Source organism: Ahaetulla prasina, chromosome 13 (genome assembly GCF_028640845.1).
Source record: "Ahaetulla prasina isolate Xishuangbanna chromosome 13, ASM2864084v1, whole genome shotgun sequence".
In the NCBI taxonomy this organism is placed as follows: domain Eukaryota; kingdom Metazoa; phylum Chordata; class Lepidosauria; order Squamata; family Colubridae; genus Ahaetulla; species Ahaetulla prasina.
In genome coordinates this window covers 19114513-19137311 of record NC_080551.1, presented here as the reverse complement: position 1 = coordinate 19137311, position 22799 = coordinate 19114513, and the positions used below count along the sequence as shown (strand labels likewise).

Genomic DNA, 22799 nt, shown 5'->3' with positions numbered 1-22799 from the left:
TGAAGGAGCACTGCCCTATCATTCCATCCTGCTTAGATATTCAGATATTCAAAGGAGGTCTTTCTCCAAGAACAACTGATGTGAGAAGTTTTACTTTTCTGTCTCAAGTTGAAGACCTCTGTTGAAGTTCTAAGAAAAGATGCCTTCTTTTTGGATGACATGCGGCAGACTTTTGTAGCTTCTAGTAGAAGCTCTTATGACTCCACCAATCAACATTGAGGATCTCTGTTCAGTAGTGGGTTCCACTTACCTTCGCTACCGGTTCGGATCTGGGAGCGTGTGTGTGCGCGCACTCGCTTCACTTGCGCAAGGCACTTCTGCACATACACAGAACCTTCTGCGGAGCACAGAGCGTCCATGATGACATCCGGGCGGGTGGGCAGAGCCTCCCGCCACTGCCATTACCGGTTCATCCGAACCGGGCCAAACTGTTAGAAACCCAACACTGCTTCTTTTCTGCTATTCCTCTTTAGGTTATAAGCTTTACCAAACCAATCAGTGGTGGGTTGCTCCCGGTTCGGTCTGGTTCTTGTGAACCGGTAGTAATGGCGGCGGGAGACTCCACCCACCCACCCGGACGTCATCATGGACGTTCTGCGCATGCGCTTCCATTGCGAACCGGTAGTAAAGCTAAGTATAACCCACCCCTGCAACCAATGTTCTACTTTCTTCTCTAGCTTGCAAGCTTTGCAGTGACACGGCAAAGAAGGGGTTAGATTGGAGGTTCCAGAACGCCATGCTCCTAGCCACAACCCCACAAGTCACAAGAGTGGAGAGGTGATAGATTTTATATGCTTGGACTGGGCAGAGTATGAGAAGTAGATTGTCCTAATTACTACTGACTGATTTTAAAACAATCTGTCTTTCTTTGCCTGGTCCCTCCACCAGGGCCTCACAGGGGAAGGCCATCCTTGTGGCCTCCCTTTGAAAGCTAGTCGGGGTCACGTCTTGGAACACGGGGCTCTGTTCGTGATCCTCTGGGCCATTGCATTTTTTTCTAAGTGTAAGCAATATTGTTTACACAAAGCACAATCTCCTTCGCTTCCTGAAGATCTCAGTCCGATCCTAATGGGGTGGCCATGAATGGAAAAATAATAATAATAAAAATAAGATTTTAGAAACCTTTCCCCCTCATTGCCAATGTGATGCAGCGATTCTACATTCATAAAACCTCACAAAAAAAATCTTAAATTGTGCTTGCTAGGAATTAAAATGAAGAGGAAATGTGTTAAAGGTAATCATGTGTCTTTCTAAGCTGGAGTCTTTCTTTCTTTCTTTCTTTCTTTCTTCTTTCTTTCTTTCTTTCTTTCTTTCTTTCTTTCTTTCTTTCTTTCTTTCTTTCTTTCTTTCTTTCTTTCTTTCTTTCTTTTTAAATGACTTTAATGGCTGTAATACCAGCATCTTGCAAATCCGACGGAGCTGAAGCTCGCCCTCCCCTCCGCTTCTTTTTATTTATTTATTTTTATTAATTTTATTAAATATACAATTTAAAAACATTAAGACATGGTGCGACTTGTCTGGTACAAACTTTTCTAACCCTTTTTCTTTTGTGTAGATTACAATATAACATCATGCATATTCCACATATACTTTTTGTACATTCAATCACACTCCAGTTACATACATATTCCCTTCGTATCTATTCAAATCCTGTTTACTCCTATCTAATATTTCTTGCATTATTTTATTTATTTTTCTCCCCTGTTCTTCACTTTGTTTCTAATTCTCTATCCCTGCATTCCTCCTTTTCTCTAGCCATTTATAAAATGTATTCCAGGTTGCGTAGAATTCCGACTTTATCATCTTTATCTTTGAGCTCCATTGTTAGCCTGGTTAACAATTCAGGTTAACACTGAGAGTCCGTCTTTATTTTAATTTATACCCTTTCCTTTCTTCACCCAAAAGTTAATAAACAGGAATATGAAAAGATCACAAGCTCCACAACTGTTAAAATTATTTCAGTGTTAGGAACCCAGATTTTAAATTCTCTAAAATTTCTGCAATCCTGTGCAAGGCAAGGTGACCTTTGACATGTTTTCTTATTTTAGGTCCGGGTAATGCTTGAGTTGTGCAATAGCACAAAAGGAGTGTGTTTAACAGGTAAGGAAGTCGACGATGATTTTTTATTATTTATTTATTTATTTAATCAAATTTTTATACCACCCTATCTCCCAAAGGACTCAGGGCGGTTTACAGCCCGATAAAAATACAAATATAATACAAGATAAAACACTAAATTAAAAAACTTATTTAAATAAGCCAAAATTTAAAATTACAATTAAAATGATAAAAACCCCATTAAATTTAAATTTAAAATTAAAATTCTAGTCCAGTCCTGCACAGATAAATAGATGTGTTTTAAGCTCGCGGCGGAAGGTTCGAAGGTCAGGAAGTTGGCGGAGTCCTGGGGGAAGTTCATTCCAGAGGGTGGGAGCCCCCACAGAGAAGGCCCTTCCCCTGGGTGTCGCCAGTCGGCACTGCCTGGCGGACGGCACCCTAAGGAGTCCCTCCCTGTGAGAGCGCACGGGTCGGTGGGAGGCAATCGGTGGCAGTAGACGGTCCCGTAAGTAGCCCGGCCCTAAGCCATGGAGCGCTTTGAAGATGGTTACCAAAACCTTGAAGCGCACCCAGAAGGCCACAGGCAGTCAGTGCAGTCTGCGCAGGAGTGGTGTCACATGGGAGCCACGAGGGTGGCTCTTGAAGGAAAGAGTTAATTTTCCTTGGATGAGTGTCCTGCTCCGTCCCGATCTCTTTCAAAGATATGTTCTTAGATTGAGCGGGTAAGGTATACCCTGTCAGGGATGGTATTAACTTCCCTTCCCTACTGATTCGCAAATGTGAGTGCATGCCTCATCCACGCATGCGCCTGGCCTTCTGTGCATGAGCTTTGATTGCACACGCGGCTTGCACGCATGCACACGGCTAAAAAAATATGCCTAAATAGGATGGCATAGAGCTGGAGCAGGTGGGCAGACCCACCTGTGATTTCCGCTACTGGTTCGGTCTAAACCCAGCTGAATACCACCTCTGTACCCAGTGTCTAAATGGCTCTTGAACCTGGTTGTGCTCATTAAAATATTTCTCTTGTTTTCCGTAAGATGTTGGCTTAGTTCTATACCTAAGCTTTGCGCTTTGGGGTTTAGTATGCAGTTACGTGATGGCTTAGCAGTTAAAGATGCTGAGTGTGTCAGCTTGGAAAGCTGACAGCCCAGGTTCGAGACCCGAGTGCCATGGGACAAGGTGAGTTCCTGTTACTTGCTCCAGCTCCCGCAAACATAGCAGTTTGAAAGCATGCAAATGCGGCTAGATAAATAGGTACCACTTCACGTTCCATGCAACTTTGGTGTATAGCCATGCTGGCCACATGACCATGGACAATGTCTTCGGACAGTGGTGACTCTCTCAGCTAAGAAATGGAGATGGGCACTGCCCCCTAGAGTCGGACATAACTGGACAGGGGAAATCTCTACTTTTTACCTTTATCTTACGCTTAGTCTTTATTTGTAATTCTTTGTTTTATTCTCTATTTAGGTCCACCGGGATTACCAGGTAATATGTATTTTCTTTTCACGCCCTAGTGTCTTGGTCTTAGTGGGGAAAAAACCCCCAGTATTAAAATTCTCCTCTGTTTATCTGGCTTTCTCACTTTGCTTTTCATTCCTCTATGATTTCCCCTTTGCTGAATTTTAAATTGGAATTGGAAATTACTTGTCCCAGCTTCTGCCAACCTAGCAGTTCGAAAGCACGTAAAAAAATGCAAGTAGAAAAATAGGGACCACCTTTGGTGGGAAGGTAACAGCGTTCCGTGCACCTTTGGCATTGAGTCATGCCGACCACATGACCACAGAGACGTCTTCGGACAGTGCTGGCTCTTCGGCTTTGAAACAAAGATGAGCACTGCCCCCTAGAGTCGGGAACGAGTAGCACATATGTGTGAGGGGAGCCTTTACCTTTATCTTAACATGGTCCTAAGAAGATCTTTACTTGGAAATAATTCCGTCTTGTCTTTCAGTGTCTGATTTTCTGTTGGCACAAGAGACAAAACACTAAAAAATATTCTTTGACTTCATCAGGTCCCCCTGGATTTGATGGATTGCCTGGTTTGAATGGATCTGATGGTGCTCCTGGGATTCCTGGACAAAGAGGTGAACCAGGAAAAAGAGGGAAAACAGGTATATTCACAAAACATGAGTGATGAAATTGATCTATCGTCTCTGCTCCAGCTTAATCCTTGGCGCCATTGAGGAGTTTCGGGCAAATTATATCTAGTGATTTGATTCCACCCCCCCAGGCTTAAGTAGGGCTGATATTGACAATCCACATTGTCTCAGATTGTGGTCTATTTGTTTTTTCAGATTAGATTGTTGCATCGTATGGAATGAGTTTGATTGATTTATTCCTCACATTCATACACTGCCCATATCACCTCGGTGACTCTGTAACAATGAGGTTCCTCAAACGATTTTATTGTTCCCATATCTCAGCCAACATAATTTTGCCTGGGCCTTGAATCAGGGGTGAAATCCTACCGGTTTTCTCCGGTTTGGGCAAACTGGTAGTGATAAAAACTACAGGTTCGGGCAAACTGGTAGTAAAAAAAGCTACAGGTTCGGGGGAATCGGGAGTTAACTACTGGTTCAGTCAAACCGGTAGTTTAAAAAAGCTACAATCTGATGATCAGCTGTGCCGCACGGTTTAGCTTTGCTAGAAAGCAGGATTTCTTGCTTTCTAGTGAAGCTAAACCGCGTGGCACAGCTGATCCCCTCCTCGCTGTTCTACTTACATTCCCAAGCCTCCTTTTGGTGTGCACTGCACACTGCACCTGCATATGTGCCTGCAGCCCACTTGGCATGCAGCATGTATGCGCGGCCAGCAAACCGGTAGCAGACCGGTTCAGATTTCACCACTGCCTTGAATGAGATGCAACTTAGCTGGACCCTGGTTTAGACATAGCATTAGACGTTGAATATGTGGTCCTCATGATGAAGTGTTTGAGGTATTCTTCCTATGTGATCAATACCTGTGTGTTTTTTTTAAGGCAATTGCAATTTTTTAATGGGTAGCCTTAGTTTATAGAAGCCCTTTGATGCCTTCAAGGAATCCCAAAGGTGATTTTTCCAAAAGGCTACTGGACTTCCTTGGTTTTTCTTCTTTGAAAATGTTTCCCTTCTCATCCAAGATACTTCTTAAGTTCTGAAGAAGCTTCTTGGATGAGAAGCAAAACATTTTCAAGGGAAAAACCAAGCAAGTCCAGTTGCCTTTTGGAAAATGTACCTTTGGGACAACCATGACTTGGATGGCTAAGAATCTCCAAAGACAACTTAAAGGAATCGTTAATTTCATTGGGTTTCTTCCTTTTGTCTATGTACTGTATTTATTGTTATGTACATATATATTAATGGGGACCTGTTTTTTTAAAAATTCTGTAACTTGGTCTTGACGATAAACAAACAAATAAATAAATGAATATTCTCAGGGCAAGCAGGGTGGAGTTGGATTCAGGTCTCCTTTATGGGTCTGTGTAAATATCTCCTCCAATTTTTTGGATTTCATTTTTTCTCGGCTGCCTGTCTCATGTGGCATTTAATGTTTTCCTATGTTTTCTATGTTCTCCGCATCCAGAGGGGATGCGGTGGCTCAGTGGCTAAGATGCTGAGCTTGTCGATCAAAAAGTCGGCAGTTCAGTAGTTCGAATCCCTAGCACCGTATAACGGGGTGAGCTCCTGTTACTTGTCCCAGCTTCCGCCAACCTAGCAGTTCGAAAGCACGTAAAAAGTGCAAGTAAAAAAATAGGGACCATCTTTGGTGGGAAGGTAACAGCGTTCCGTGTGCCTTTGGTGTTGAGTCATGCCGGCCACATGACCATGGAGATGTCTTCGGACAGTGCTGGCTCTTCGGCTTTGAAATGAAGATGAGCACCACCCCCTAGAGTTGGGAACAACTAGCACATATGTACGAGGGGGACCTTTACCTTTATGTTTTCCAGGACCTAAGGGCGATCCTGGAGAGAAGGGTGAAAAAGGAGATCCTGGTGAAATTGGTGCGCCTGGAAAAGAGGGGGAACGCGGTGAAAAGGGCTCCAGAGGATCCAAAGGTGAAAAAGGAGAAGCCACCAATGAATTGGTTTCAGAAGGTAAGGTGAAATGATGGTCTACAGAAAACACAACGGTGGTAGAGTTGGAAACCAGCCTTTTCCAAGTTGACGTCTTCCAGATGTGTTGACTTCAGAGGATGTAATTGAAACACATCTGGAAGGCATCAGGGCGGAGAAGGCTTGTTCTTCGTTGTGGCTAGCCAAGAGTTTTTGAAAATATTTATTAGGTTATTCAATTTCTGTAGCCGCCCAACTCAACCAAGTGACTCTGATGCTTGGTGATGGGCATGGGCTGGGCACAAACACGCTAGAACAGTGATGGCAAACCTGTGGTATGTGTGCCAGAGGTGGCACGCAGAGCCCTCTCTGTAGGCATGTGCGCTGTCGCCAGCTGTTCTTCTGGCTTCCAGCATGCAACTGATCTTCGCGGGTGCCCGAGTGCCAGAAAACAGCCTGAAAATGTCCCAAAAATGGCCAAAAACGGCCTGAAAATGGCCCGAAAACAGCCTGAAAAACAGCCCAGAAACAGCTGAAAAATGACCTGGAAACAGCTGAAAAACAGCCTGAAAACAGCCTGGAAAATGGCCTGAAAATGGCCAAAAATGACCGGAAAATGGCCCCCAAAATGCCCCCAAAATGCCCCCAAAACAGCATGCATGCACCAACCAATAGGTCTTCGGGTTTCTGGTGCTCCAGCACATGCAAAGACCAGCTGGCTGCCATGCATGCATGTGCCAGAAACCCGAAGACCAGCTGGCCAGTGAGTGGGTTTCTGGTGCTCTGGCCTGTGCCCGTGCACACATGCACATGTGTCCCATTTGGACACTTGGTGCTGAAAAGTTTCACCATCACTGCGCTAGAAGGTCGTTTCTTAAAGGGAAAGGATTTGGGAAGGAGGAGGAAACAAACAAATGCAGGTACTAGTTCTTGGCTACTGTAAATTCCACCTTCATGGGACCTGCATGGTGGAGCAGGTGATTGACCTAATAGGATAAGATTCTCCGGAACATTGATCCTGAGTGAAAACTTGTTGCCAACTTCTTGGCTTGACCCTGGAAACCCTAGGGAGTGGGGTTCAGATGGTCCTTCCTGAGGACAGGATGCCCTTCGTCCGAAAGATGTTACACCTGGCTCAGAGACAGCATTTGAGAACTTCATTGGAAGTAGCTAAAGAGCAGAAGAAGTTTCCGTTTCCAGAAGGTGGGGAAGAGTTGTGATGGTGAACCTATGGCATATTAGTGGGCACACGAGTTCAGCTCCAGTGCGCATGCGCATGCCGGCCAGCTGATTTTCAGGCCTTCTGGGCCCACCAGAAGTAGAGAAACAGGCTGTTTCCTGCCTCCAGAGGGCCTGGGTGGTGGTGGGGAAGGCTCGTTTTTCTCTCTCATCTGGCTCCAGAACCTCTCTAGGAGTCTGGGGGGTTGGAAAACTGCCTTTCCCACCTCTCCCATGCCCTCCGGAGGCCAGAAAGGGCCCATTTACCAACTTCCGTTTGGACAGGAAGTGACGTTTTTTGCTGTCCCCATCCTCCAGACCCTCTCTAGGAGTCTCTAGAATCTGTCCTCAGCCTCCAGGAAGATTGGGAAGGCCATTTTCCACCCCTCCCCAGACTCATAGAGAGGCTCTGGAGCCAGGTGAGAGAGAAAAACGGGCTTACCGGGCCATCACATGTCAGGAGCAGAGGGAGGAGGGGAGAGTCGCATGTGCATGCACGGGGGCGGGGCACATAGAATTATGGGTGTGGGCACTCACACATGTGACCCCCCCACCCCTCCCTCCTGGCACGCGATGGCAAAAAGGTTAGCCATCACTGCTCTAGAGTCCACTGCTTTCAAATGACTCACGTGGTAGCAGAGATGATCTGAAGAGAGCCCCAATGGTGATGGCAATGTCCACCTTGTTGTTGATGATGGGTTCTGATGCATTCTGGACAGAGGGAGAGGAGACGAGTAAAGCAACACGCAAAGCTTCCAAAATTTGAGTGACCTTGAGCTTCCTCTCCGGAAGAGTCATTTTTTTCTCACCTTTTTGGATTGGTGCTTCTAGGTGAGAAAGGTGATCCTGGTCCTCCAGGACCTCCTGGTCCCCCAGGACCTCAGGGACCACCAGGACCTCAGGGACCACCAGGAACTTCAGGGAAGCGTAAAGCCAAGTCCCAAGAGGAGAAGATCTACAACACCGAATGCACAGGTGAGTGTTTCCGGATGTTAGCTACAAGGCCATCTGTTGCTTTTTCCTCTCCCGTTTGGTTCCTGATTCAAATTTCTGTTCAGATGATCGACACTATTTGTGTTCAGGTCAGAGCAAATGAACCTCTTGAGCTATTGCTCCTTTCAAGCTTGGACTAAGTTCTTCTGCTCTTTCTAGGTCTGGATCATTCCTTAGGTAGCTTCAGTGAAGTATCTCTGCCAGGGGTGGGCTTCAAAATTTTTAGCAAGGGGTTCTCTGCCTGGTTGCTGGGTGGGCGTGGCCATGGTGGGCGTGGCCTAGTCAGCCTCCTGCACCATGCTCTGTGTGTTGTGTGCATTTTTGCCTTCCCTGGGCTCCGGAGGCTTTCCCCAAGCCTCTGGGAGGGCGAAAACAGCCTCTCCAGGCTCCGGAGGCTCTCTGGAGGCCAGAAACAGGCCCGTTTCTGGCCTTCCTGAACTTCCGGTAGGCCTGTTTTTTGCCCTCCCTGAGTCTCCACGCATGCCCTGCACTTACCTGCATCCAAAAGAAGCCACGTGGGGACTCCTGGGCGGGGCGGGGTGGAATGCGTGGGGCCAGCCAGGATGGGATTTGAGAGTTCTCCGAATGACCCAGAATCTTAGCTAGAGGTTCTCCCGAACCCTTGCGAACCCCCAGAAGCCCACCCCGATCTTTGCTCTCCTCACCACCCCACAAAAGAACCCCCCCCAAACCCCTGAGTTTAGTTCTGCTATTTTGGAGGCTCCCACTTTTTTGACCTTTTTTCTTTCTTTCTGAAGGTGGCCCCTGCTTATTTTCTACCCTGTGAAATGGGTACGTGGCCCTCTTCCAATGCTGGGAACAGAATGTGCCATTTCAGGGATGCTCAAGGGGGTGGGAGAATCTTGCTTTCACCCTCTCCTCTATGCACAATTTTGGAGGCTGGCTGATTAGCTCGCCATGGAGCTGGCACCGTACTGGTTCCATCTCCTGCTGTGTCTAGCTTCTGTCTTATCTCATGTGGCAGAGGAGAAGATAACTGGGGGTGGATAAGGACTTGAGCAGTCCTTTGCAAGGTAAGCCTTGGTTTGTGAGCGCTCAAATGAACCCAGAGAGTTGCTTAAATCAGCGATCACCAATTGGTGGTCCGCGAGAAAATTTTGGTGGTCCACAGAAAAATTATTTGCATTTTTTTATATTGCGCTAAATCAGGGGTCCTCAAACATACCTCAAATGAATGTTTGTGTTGCTGCAGAGAATCTCCCCCTTCATGTTTTTTTTTTTTGTGCGGGTTGGAAGGGGTCAGAAATTCCAACTTGGGGTCTGCTTCAGCCTCCTGGCGCGGGGCTTTGGGTGAAGGCTGGAGGGAAGTGCCACTGGTGGCAAGGAGCTAGAGGGCCTTGTTCCAGTGGGACTGCCTCATGGCCTGGAACTGACTGACCATCTCAGCCTGCTGAGCCTCCAGGACCCAGTACCTAGCCTTGCACTCCCACAGTTCTTCCCTCTACTTGGAAAGTCTATGCTGCTAGTCCTCAGTGAGGTGCTTCTGTGAACCTCCTTCTTGGCCAGATCCAATTTGAACTGAGCAGTTTTGCCAACTCTTTCTCGTGGTGGCTCCTTAGCTCCAACACCTGTTTCCTGTTGGGGCCCTAAGGAGCCCAGGTGGGGAGGCAAGGATTGGCTGGCAGGAGAGGGGTAAGTAGAGTCCAGTGAGGCGCCCCTCAATGTGAGGGATACCGAGTTGACCATTGAGTTGGCCGTGCCCACCCAATCACATGACCACCTAGCCACGCCCACCTAGCCAGTCATTTGGCAGATCATCATTTGTGTTGTAAATGTTGTACCTTTGATGTATTTTTTCCCCTTTTTCTTTTATGTACACTGAGAGCATATGCACCAAAACAAATTCCTTGTGTGTCCAATCACACTTGGCCAATAAATTCTATTCTATTCTATTCTATTCTATTCTATTCTATTCTATTCTATTCTATTCTATTCTATTCTATTCTATCATATTAGGGGTCCGTGGGATTTAAAATTATGAATTTAGTGGTCCCTGAGGTCCGAAAGGTTGGGCACCCCGGTTAAATCCATCTCGAAGCTCAGAAACTGAGCAACAGAGCACCGAGTTTTGTATTCTAAGTTCAATCTCAGTTAATTCCAGGACCAGCTGAACAAACCCTTGCATGGAACTCTGGAGAATCTGGTTTAATGGAAGGGAAGGCCTATTAGGAAATGATCCAGCTCAGGCTTGATGAGTAAATGCTCTCAGGTTCAACCTTGAGATCTCCAAGAAGGGCTTGGACAACATTTTGGGGGGTGAACTTCCAGAGAGCTGCTGTGAAGATGGGGCTACTGAGAGTTGTGGCTGAATGATCTACTTTGGTCCAAAGCAGCTTGTTCTCTAGTTCTTCCCATTACCTCTTTTCCTTGAAGCTACCAAGCTCTGAAGACCAAGAAGACCAGAAGTAAGATATGAGAGAATTGCAATGGCAGAAACTAACTTTTCTCCTACTTTGAAGGGGTCTGAACCAGGGGTGAAATGCTACTGGTTCGGACGAACCGGTAATAAAAAATTCTACCTATTCAGGCGAACTGGTATTTCCAACCAGTGACGATCAGTGACGACGGCTGGGTGACGATCAGCTGTGACACATGATTTATATTAGCTAGAATCGTCGGATTTCCTGCTTTCTAGCTAATCTAAATCGCGTGGCATAGCGGATTCCCTCCCCCCCCCCGATGTTCTACTTACCTTTGCAGACTCGGAAGGCTTAAAAATGTTCCTTTTTTAGCTCTGCGCACTTGGTAGCAGACTCACAGAACCTGTAGCAGACTTCAGAGGATTTCACCCATGGTTTGAACTAGGTTAGAGCAGGGGTCTCCAACCTTGGTTACTTTAAGACTTGTGGACTTCAACTCCCAGAGTTCCTCAGCCAACAAAGCTGGCTAAGGAATTCTGGGAGTTGAAGTCCACAAGTCTTAAAGTGGCCAAGGTTGGAGACCCCTGGGTTAGAGCACCAGCAATAGAGGTCTATTTGGGCTGACCCTCCAGCATCTTGTGAGATCGAAAGAATCTTACGTGTAAATCCAGAATTGGATGTAGCAACATCTCCCCCCCCATCTTTTAGTGCTGAAGAATCATTTTTGATGGGGAACCAGGGAGGTTTGAATGATAGCACAAGAGTTGACCCTTAGAGCAACCTCACACCTAAGGGTGTTTTAAAGTCTGCTTTGTGAGAACGGGACTACTTGACCCTATTCTTCTACAGAAGCAAGGATTCCAGTGCTCAAGGAGAACATAACTACAGGCCGTTCTGCTCCTTTACAAGGAGAGAATGCTATGTACTGTGAAATAATTGCAGTAGGATTCATGGAGCCTTCCTTGAAACAACACGGCTTCTTCACCCTGAATTCAAGGTGGCATATTTGGGGTGGGAAAGCTTATCTAAGGATGAAGCTGGCTTCTGGTTTGAGATTTGTGGACTGATCTTTAGGTCTTGGAGGACATCCAACGGAAACACGGATGGCCTTAGATATTATTGTTTTTTTAAAGTTAAAGGTTACGGCAAGTCACAAATCCTGTTCTTTTTTTTCTTTTTTCTTTTTTTGGAAAAAAGTTTTTTATTTCTTATAAGCATATTGCAAATGTAGATTCTCTTATTCATAGTTAGTTAGTCACTCATATACATATATTTTCTAAAAGAAAGGGGAAAAAAAACCCCCCGTTCTTGTCTTCATCACAAATGCTAGTTTGGACTTTGACTTTTTCCCCACAAAAAGATAAAAACCTTGGTTTAAAGGGTGCTTGTCTGCCCTCCTAGGAAAAGGAACTGTGAAAAGAATAGAATAGAAAATAAAATGAAATAAAATAGGAGAGAAGAGAAGAGAAAATAGAAGAGAATAGAAAATAGAATAGAGTAGAATAGAATAGAAAATAGAATAGAGTAGAATAGAATAGAATAGAAAATGTGGAATAAAATAAATGGAATGGAATGGAATGGAATAGAATAGAATAGAATAGAATAGAAAATGTGGAATAAAATAAATGGAATGGAATGGAATAGAATAAAATAGAATAGAATAGAATAGAATAGAAAATGTGGAATAAAATAAATGGAATAAAATGGAATAGAATAGAATAGAATAGAATAGAATAGAATAGAATAGAATAGAAAATGTGGAATAAAATAAATGGAATGGAATGGAATAGAATAAAATAGAATAGAATAGAATAGAATAGAAAATGTGGAATAAAATAAATGGAATAGAATAGAATAGAATAGAATAGAATAATAGCATCAGGATATTGAGCCCATCATGTCATCATTATCCCAATCTGTCAATCAGAATAGAGTTGGAAGGGACCTTGCAGGTCATCTAGTCCAACTCCCTGCTCAAGCAGGAGACCCTATACCAGGGCTGTCCAACTCCCGGCCCATGGGCCGGATGCATCACATGCTGGCCATGCCCACGCCTGGTTTAGTGAAGGGGAAGAAAACTCCCGATGCATTACGTGATGCCGCCGTGACCACGTGAGTTTGAAACCCCTGCCCTATGCCATTTCTGACAGATGGCAGTCCAATCTCTTCTTGAAATCTTTTTATTTTTTAAAAAATTTTTTAATTTGAATTTATATCCCGCCCTTCTCCGAAGACTCAGGGCGGCTTACACTATGTTAAGCAATAGTCTTCATCCATTTGTATATTATATACAAAGTCAACTTATTGCCCCCAACAATCTGGGTCCTCATTTTACCTACCTTATAAAGGATGGAAGGCTGAGTCAACCTTGGGCCTGGTGGGGCTTGAACCTGCAGGAATTGCAAGCAGCTGCTGTTAATAACTGACTGTCTTAGCAGTCTGAGCCACAGAGGCCCTTCCAGTGATGAAGCTCCCATGACTTCTGGGAGAAATATCCCTCTCTTCCACGCACACAGATCTGTCATAAACACAAGTTTCTAGGGTTGTGTAATCAGGAAAAAGAAGTTCTCACTTAATATGGTGAAAGAGTAAACAGGAGTCCTTAACCTTTGGACTGTGAGCTGAGACACTGTTGGCTTTGTGTATATATTGTGTAGCTCCTAAGTCTTGAACTCCAGACAAGTAGCTTAAGGACTCTTGAACCCTTAAATAACCATCAAAATAGGATAGAACAGAACAGAACAGAACAGAACAGAAAATAGAATAGAACAGGATAGGATAGGATGGGATAGAATAGAATAGAATAGAAAATAGAATAGAATAGGAATAGAATAGAATAGAATAGAAAATAGAATAGAATAGAATAGAATAGAAAATAGAATAGAATAGGATAGAATAGAATAGAATAGAATAGAAAATAGAATAGAATAGAATAGGATAGGATAGGATAGGATAGGATAGAATAGAATAGAATAGAAAATAGAATAGAATAGGAATAGAATAGAATAGAATAGAAAATAGAATAGAATAGAATAGAATAGAAAATAGAATAGAATAGGATAGAATAGAATAGAATAGAATAGAAAATAGAATAGAATAGAATAGGACAGGATAGGATAGGATAGAATAGAAAAGAATAGAAAATAGAATAGAATAGGAATAGAATAGAATAGAAAATAGAATAGAATAGGATAGGATAGGATAGAATAGAATAGAATAGAATAGAATAGAATAGAAAATAGAATAGAATAGGATAGGATAGGATAGGATAGAATAGAATAGAATAGAATAGAAAATAGAATAGAATAGGATAGAATAGAAAATAGAATAGAATAGAATAGAATAGAATAGAATAGAATAGAATAGAAAATAGAATAGAATAGAATAGGAATGAATAGAATAGAAAATAGAATAGAGAATTGAATAGAATAGGAATAACAGAATAGAATAGAATAGAATAGAATAGAATAGAATAGAATAGAATAGAATAGAATAGAATAGAAAATAGAATAGAATAGAATAGAATAGAATAGAATAGAATAGAATAGAATAGAATAATAGCATCAGGATATTGAGCCCATCATGTCATCATTATCCCAATCTGTCAATCAGAATAGAGTTGGAAGGGACCTTGCAGGTCATCTAGTCCAACTCCTTGCTCAAGCAGGAGACCCTATACCAGGGCTGTCCAACTCCCGGCCCATGGGTCGGATGCGTCACGTGCTGGCCATGCCCACGCCTGGTTTAGCGAAGGGGAAAAAAACTCCCGATACACCACGTGATGCCGCTGTGACCACGTGAGTTTGAAACCCCTGCCCTATGCCATTTCTGACAGATGGTAGTCCAATCTCTTCTTGAAATCTTTTTATTTTTTTATTTTTTTTTATTTGCATTTATATCCCGCCCTTCTCCGAAGACTCAGGGTGGCTTACACTATGTCAAGCAATAGTCTTCATCCATTTGTATATTATATACAAAGTCATCTTATTGCCCCCAACAATCTGGGTCCTCATTTTACCTACCTTATAAAGGATGGAAGGCTGAGTCAACCTTGGGCCTGGTGGGGCTTGAACCTGCAGTAATTGCAAGCAGCTGTGTTAATAACAGACTTTCTTAGCAGTCTGAGCCACAGAGGCCCTTCCAGTGATGAAGCTCCCATGACTTCTGGGAGGAATATCCCTCTCTTCCACGCACACAGATCTGCCATAAACACAAGTTTCTAGGGTCGTGTAATCGGGAAAAAGAAGTTCTCACTTAATATGGTGAAAGAGTAAACAGGAGTCCTTAACCTTTGGACTGTGAGCTGAGACACTGTTGGCTTTGTGTATATATTGTGTAGCTCCTAAGTCTTGAACTCCAGACAAGTAGCTTAAGGACTCTTGAACCCTTAAATAACCATCAAAATAAGTCTTGGCCAAGATGAGGTTAGAACCTGGAATTCATTCTCAACTCCCAGGATGGATGTGATAAAAGGATGGTATAAAAGGACGTTAGATAGACCAGTGATGGCGAATCTTTTCGGCACCGAGTGCCCAAACCGGAACGTGTGTGCCTGTGTGTATGCTGGAGTGCCAGAAACCCAAAGATCAGCTGGCTGGCGCACGCATGCCTGCTTTTTGGCCATTTTGGGGGCTGTTTTCAGGTCGTTTTTTGGCCCCAAAACAGCCAGGAAAACAGCCTGAAAAATGGTCTGGATTTTTTACCATTTTGGGGGCCTTTTTCCAGGTCGTTTTTCAGACCATTTTCCAGTGCTCTGATGCCCACAAAGACTAGCTGGCCGGCACTCTGGAAACCAGAAGTGCAGCTGGCGATGGCGCGTTTGCCCACAGAGAGGGCTCTACATGTCACCTCTGGCCCGCGTGCCAGAGGTTCACCATCATGGAGATAGACTATCATCAGCACTGAACATTGATTTAAAAAAAAAATGAAATCTGAAGGGCTGGGGTAAACTTGAAAGGTTTGGGGGCACAGAAAACATTTTAAACATTTTAAATAAGTATAATCATTTTTTAGCATCACGAAACAATGTCTTTTTCTGGGGGAGGGCAAAGTTCAGCCCCAATCTCTGCTTCTCTCTCCTGCCTTCCTGTTTTAGGAGAGGCTTGCAGCATTCCAAACGACGATACTCTCGCCGGGAAAGCCAAAGAGCGAGCCCATCTCTATCAACGCAGAAAACCCGGTAGAGTCAATTCGTTCCAAATCCTTCTTGAAAAATTATGGGCGGGGGTGGTGGTGGGGTGGGGAGGGTTACCTCAGCTTGCTGTCTTCTTGCGCTGACTCTTCTCCCTTTGGTTAGAAAACACGATCGAGTCGATTGGGAGGCCCGAAGAGATCGTCAAACTGAAGCAAAGTTACGGGGCCTGGATGGTGGATCTCGGAAACCGCACCGATGAAAAGATTTGGATCGCTGAGCATTTCACGGGTAAACCTGGAGTAATCCTTGCTTGCTCTTGTAAACGGGATAGCCAGTTATGCTGTCAGAATAGCGATAACATACAGTCATATAGCAATAGCACCTAGACTTACATACCACTTCGCAGGGATGGGCTTCAAAAATTTTTTAGCAGGGGTTCTCTGCCCGGTTGCTGGGTGGGCGTGGCCATCGTGGGCGTGGCCTAGTCGGCCTCCTGCACCATAGCGGGGATGGGGGTGTTTTTGCACTCCCCGGGCTCCGGAGGCTTTCTTTGAGCCTCCTGGAGGGCGAAAATGGTCTCCCCAGGCTCTGGAGACTCTCTGGAGGCTGGAAACAGTTCCCAAACTTCCAGTGGGCCCGTTTTTCACCCTCCCCGAGCCTTCACACACACCCTGCACTTACCTACATCCAAAACGGCCACGTGGGGACTCCTGGGAGGGGTGGGGCAGGGTGGGCAAAGCCAACCAGGAGTGGGATTTGGGCCTTCTCTGAACTGCACAGAATCTTACCTAGAGGTTCTCCCGAACTCCTACAAACTCCCAGCAGCCCACCTCTGCCACTTCACAGCGCTTTACAGCCGTCTCTAAGTGATTTACAGAGTCAGCCTGTTGCCCCCAACAATCTGGGTCCCCATTTTACCCACCTCGGAAGGATGGAAGGCTGAGTCAACCTTGAGCCCCATCAGGATCGAACTCCAGGCTGTGGGCAGAATTAGCTTGCAATGCTGTGCTTTAACCACTGCACCATCAGGGCTCTTTGACTGTTTAGAAATCATGTTTTTTTTTTAATTTGAATTTATATCCCGCCCTTCTCTGAAGACTCAGGGCGGCTTACATTGTGTTAAGCAATAGTCTTCATCCATTTGTCTATTATATACAAAGTCAACTTATTGCCCCCAACAATCTGGGTCCTCATTTTACCTACCTTATAAAGGATGGAAGGCTGAGTCAACCTTGGGCCTGGTGGGACTCGAACCTGCAGTAATTGTAATTGCAGGCAGCTGTGTTAATAACAGACTGCATTAGCCTGTTGAGCCACAAGAGGCCCAACAAGAGTTAAGACACGAGACGCTTTTTCTTTTCAAAAGCCAGGCATTTAAGTACCGTGTGCCTTCTTTTAAAAAGGAAGAGAAATTCTTAACAAGTGTGAGAACAGGACAATGCAGACTATGTCCAGATTCACCGATGCTGATGTCCTTAGAAAGTGAAAAGAAAGTTACATTTTTCAGATTGAGATTAAGCCATGGATCTGATGCCCAGTTTCCCTCTTTGCATTCATTTTTTTTTTTTGCAGAGCAAAATTTTTTATTTTCCATAATAATTCCCACAATTTGACCAGTGTACAATACAATCACTTATCTACAATCCACAATCGATCCTATACTCAAATTATACACAATCAGGGCTGCTCGACCGCCACTCCCTCCCTTAATCCTTTCTACCCTTCTCATCCTTCTTCGACTTTCCCCACCATCCTTCTCCTCGCTTTCCTACTTCCCCGCCTCTTTCCCACTTCTCACTACCATCCTTTCTAACCCTCTATCTTCTCCTTCTTCTTCTCCTCCTATCCTTTCTTCTCCCTCCCTTCTATCCTACCTACCTACCTGCCTACCTACTTTCTTCCTTCTTTACTCCTCTTTCCTTACCCTTTCCCTTCGGGAGTGGTTACCGAGCAGTCCCGACTCTACACCATTCCAACTTGTTTAATTCTACCATTATTCCTGTACAATGGCAATCAATCAATTTATAATCTTCCCCTTCCCCCCCGCCATTTCCCCCCCCTCCCCGAGACTTCCCAGAACAGAATACAGGGTATTGTAACTAACAAACATAATCTAAAATATAACATAAAACATATTCCATTTCACACCATCACACCATCACACTATCAATTCCCTTCTTTCTTAAACTCTAATACATAGCAATTCCTAACTTCACTCAAAAACTAACCTCTTTGCATTCATTGACTAGGCTCATGCATCATTCTTGAGCCGTAATTTGGTTTTTACCTTAAAAAACAGAGTGAGTCCGTCCATTGGGGCTCACAAGCTGTGATTTATGATTCAGCATGTTGCATGAATTCAACTAATCAGGATTTATACAAGAAACCCTGGTTAAACATAACGGATAAACCCCACCATTGGGATTTATCCAACTATCATTTATGGCTTAGCATTTATGATTTGCATCCTGCCAGAATTGCACATCTCTGGTGTGGCATAAATGCTGTCATCTGTGATTTATTGGACAAATCATAGCATTGTAAAATATGTGAAGCTAGTCAGTGTGAAAATGTACATCAGCTGCTTAATCATGGTAGGTGAGCTATGTATACTTTGCAAGGTTTATATCCCAGGAGCTCAAGATAACATATATAGAGAGATCTCCTTTCCTTTGTATCGTTGTAACAATCAATCTGCTTCACAGGTAGGGCTATGGCCAAATCAATCATGAGTTTTTGTGGTTATCAACCTTGGGATGTAGCCCACGTAGGAAGCATGCTCAGATGACCTAACTATACTTTATGAGACCGTTCCCCCCAATTGTCTCCCAAGGCCAATCCCACATACCATTTTAACAAACTGCATCACTGTTTGGATTGGTGGTAGCAGTGCCTCAGAGAGAAAGTCCATACAGAGAGTGGTAAGGACAATGGAGAAAATTATAGGAAGCTCGCTTCCTGTTATTCAGGGTACTGCTTATAAGAGCTATGCGCTTGTTACAGACCTCGCCTGTCCACTTTACGGTCTGTTTCTGTTACTCCCATCTTCTAAGTATTTCTAGCAGGACTACCAGATTCTGTAGCAGCTTTGTTCCTTATGCCATCCACCTTGTAAACTTGCAAGATTCATTTTTCTTGCCATCCTCAAGTATACATTTGAACTAGGCTCTGATGTTTCTCTGTGTCATATATGTGTGTGTATGTATGTGTATGCATAGTGGTTATCTTTTGAGAGTGGAATGCAACAAAATTTCATTTTAATGTATGTTGATTAGCGTGACAATAAATAAAGTGACAATAAAGTACTATTCTATTCTATTCTATTCTATTCTATTCTATTCTATTCTATTCTATTCTATTCTATTCTATTCTATTCTAGTCTAGTCTAGTCTAGTCTAGTCCAGTCCAGTCCAGTCCAGTCCAGTCCAGTCCAGTCCAGTCCAGTCCAGTCCAGTCCAGTCCAGTCCAGTCCTGTCCTGTCCTGTCCTGTCCTATCCTATCCTATCCTATCCTATCCTATCCTACCCTACCTACCCTACCCTACCCTACCCTACTCTACTCTACTCTACTCTACAGATCAGGTGAGGGAGAATTTGAAGTTGGGCCTTCTCTAGAGGAAACCAACATCTTATGTGCTACACTGTATTGACTTAGAAAAGCCCAGAAATATCAATGAGCAGGTACTCAACTTTTTCACTTTGTGTCAACAGGACACATCATCAAAGAGTACCAGGATCTCAATGCATTGTGGAATGGCAACTACACCCCCATTGAACTGCCCTGGTCATATTATGGATGCGGCCATGCCATCTACAACAATGCTCTGTACTACCAGCGGGTGGGACGCAACATTGTTGTGAAGTAAGTAGCAATGGTAGCTTGAAATTCATGGATAAGGCAAGAAAAGGCTCTCTGGAAGGAATCAGGAGAGAAAGCCAAAGTGGTGGTAGGTAATGTGACTGGGTGAGTGTGGCCAACTTTTTTTTTTTTACTTTTAAAAGCATTTTTTCTGCAACCTCTTTGGCCGAAGAGGTTGTAGAAAAAATGCTTTAAAAGGCTCTGACGATCCCAGCTGAGTTGCCTGATCGTCAGAGGCATTTCTTTTAAAAGCATTTTTTTTTTGCCTTTAAAAGAAAAAAAAAAGCCTCTGACGATCAGGCAACTCGGCTGGGATCGTCAGAGCCTTTTAAAAGCATTTTTTAACAGCCTCTTCGGCGAAAGAGGTTGTAGAAAAAAATGCTCTTAAAAGGCTCTAATGATCCCAGCTGAGTATTTTTTTGGCCAAAGAAAAAATGCTTTTGAAAGTAAAAAAAAACCTCTCTGATGATTGCATGGCTCAGCTGGGCATTGGGAGGGGGGGCAGGGATTTTTGCTACCAGTTCTCCGAACCACCACTGCCATCACTACCGGATCGGGCGATCTGGTCCGAACCGGGAGCATTTCACCCTTGCACCTGTCAGTCCATTAAATTGTACATTTGCATAGGCAGAAGAACATTCTTTGTTCCCTCTGCCCATTTCTCCCATAGCTACCATGGGATACCACAGCTACCACAGCTACCAAAGATCCATCCCTCTTTTTTGAACGCTGGGTTGACATTGTACAGTTGATTCAAAGTTCCATGTAGTAAGCAGGGCTGTCCATCTGTGTGGAAGTGTGTGGGAGCTGAGACAGCTCAAGAGCTCTGGCTTAGTGCTGCTGGCCCACAAGGTCTCAGGTGCAAAGCACGAGTAATTTCCCCACTTCCTTGCCTTTGATGTGTGAGCCAAAAAAAATATCGCCCAGTTTGAAAGCAGGTGTGGGTTGCTCCTCACGCTCTCTCCCCTTGGAAATGGGGGCCCGCAGCATGGAAACGAAGGAGGGTCTCGAGAGCCTAATTTGGTCTGTTCAAAAGCAGAAAAAAATCTTTTAGGTTCCCCTCGCACATGTATGCTAGTCATTCCTGACTCTAGGGGGGTGGTGCTCATCTCCATGTCAAAGCCGAAGAGCCAGCGCTGTCCGAAGACGTCTCCGTGGTCATGTGGCCAGCATGACTAAATGCCAAAGGCACACGGAACGCTCTTACCTTCCCACCAAAAGTGGTCCCTATTTCTCTACTTGCATTTTTTACATGCTTTCGAAGCTGGGACAAGTCACGGGAGCTCACCCTGTTAAGTGGCACTAGGGATTCGAACCGCTGAACTGCTGACCTTTTGATGGACAAGCTCAGTGTCTTAGCCACCGAGCCACCGTGTCCCTCAGTTATCCCTAGTTATTTCTAAAAGGGGGCTTCCAATGGGCTACGGAAGAAGTGGCAAGACAGGAATTTTTGGCTTAAAAAAAAATTCCAATTCTTGCTAGAATAGAATAGAATAGAATAGAATAGAATAGAATAGAATAGAATAGAATAGAATAGAATAGAATAGAATAGAATAGAATAGAATAGAATAATGGAGTTGGAAGGGGCCTTGGAGGTCTTCTAGTCCAACCCTCTGCTTACGCAGGAAACCCTACACCACTTCAGACAAATGGTCATCCAACATCTTCTTAAAAACTTCTAGTGTTGGAGCATTCATAACTTCTGGAGGCAAGTTGTTTCACTGATTAATTGTTCTAACTGTCAGGAAATTTATCCTTAGTTCTAAGTTGCTTCTCTCCTTGATTAGTTTCCATCCATTGCTTCTTGTCCTGCCCTCAGGTGCTTTGGAGAATAGATTGAGCCCCTCTTCTTTGTGACAATGAGATATTGTCACATATCTGACACTGAGATATTGGAAGACTGTTATCATGTCTCCCCTGGTCCTTCTTTTCATTAAACTAGACATATCCAGTTCTTGCAATCGTTCTTCATATGTTTTAGCCTCCAGTCCCCTAATCATCTTTGTTGCTCTTCTCTGCACTCTTTCTAGAGTCTCAACATCCTTTTTACATCGTGGCGACCAAAACTGAATGCAGTATTCCAAGTGTGGCCTTACCAAGGCATTATAAAGTGGTATTAACACTTCATGTGATCTTGATTCTATCCCTCTGTTTATGCAGCCTATTTAGCAGGTTCTCCAGAACTGGTGAGAACCTGCTGAAACCCACCTCTGAATTATACAAATGGTTAGAAAAAAAGAAATCAAAATAAGAATTGGGGAATTTAAGTTAATAGTGTTAAAAGTAATGAATTGTAAATTACAAGTGATAGTTTTTTTTATAAAATTTCCCCTGCTGTTTCTTAACTCCCCCCCCTCCCTCTTCATGAAAGGACTCTCCTACTTGATTGTTGGAATGTTTCTGAGCTGATTTTCCAGTTTGGGTGGGATGGGAGGGGGCAAGGATAGCTACTTCAGCTGGTGGGAGTTTATTGTGATAATCTTCCCATCATTCTGACATCCACCTGGCTGCCCACAGAGCCCAGTCTGAAAAAGCTCCTAGGGAGGAATTTCCTCATGATGTTTTTCCTTGGGATTTATGACAAGCAAGGGAGGCTCTCAGTAAGAGGATAAACGCAGTGATAATCAGGCTATTCACTCAGACACCTGGATTGTATCGACAAAATAAAATTAAAAAAAAATGCATGAGAGTTTGCCTCCCACTTCCCTTTTCTTTGAAAGGAAATTTCAAAAGCAAAGTTTTTTTCAAGAAGGAAAAAAAAAAAGGAGGATTTCTTTAGTATTTGCTCTTCCCTTCCCGTCCCATCTTCCTGGACAGCATACAATCTGTTTCCCAGCGATAGGGGCTTCCAGACCAAGGGTGAAATTCAGCAGGTTCTGACAGGTTCTGGGGAACCGGCAACGGAAATTTTGAGCAGTTTGGAGAACCGGCAAACGCCACCTCTGGCTGGCCCCAGAGTGGGGAGGGAATGGGGATTTTGCAATATTCTTCCCCCAGGAGTGGGGAGGGAATGGAGATTTTGCAGTATCCTTCCCCCTGGAGTGGGGTGGGAATGGAGATTTTGCAGTGTCCTTCCCCTGGAGTCAGGAGGGAATGGGGATTTTGCAATATCCTCCCCCCAGGA

At 44.2% G+C, this 22799-nt stretch overlaps 1 protein-coding gene across 1 annotated transcript in view; it reads left to right on the top strand.

Moving 5' to 3' along the window:
* The window catches only part of GLDN (gliomedin), a 30060-nt gene that overhangs the window by 5400 nt on the left and 1861 nt on the right, over window positions 1-22799 (top strand). Inside the window, exons 2-9 of the mRNA XM_058155997.1 lie at window positions 2049-2100; window positions 3532-3549; window positions 4074-4172; window positions 5987-6133; window positions 8141-8284; window positions 15779-15862; window positions 15980-16105; window positions 19528-19678. Of these exons, the coding sequence (XP_058011980.1) occupies window positions 2049-2100; window positions 3532-3549; window positions 4074-4172; window positions 5987-6133; window positions 8141-8284; window positions 15779-15862; window positions 15980-16105; window positions 19528-19678 (821 nt within the window). The remainder of the gene's footprint in view (window positions 1-2048; window positions 2101-3531; window positions 3550-4073; window positions 4173-5986; window positions 6134-8140; window positions 8285-15778; window positions 15863-15979; window positions 16106-19527; window positions 19679-22799) is intronic.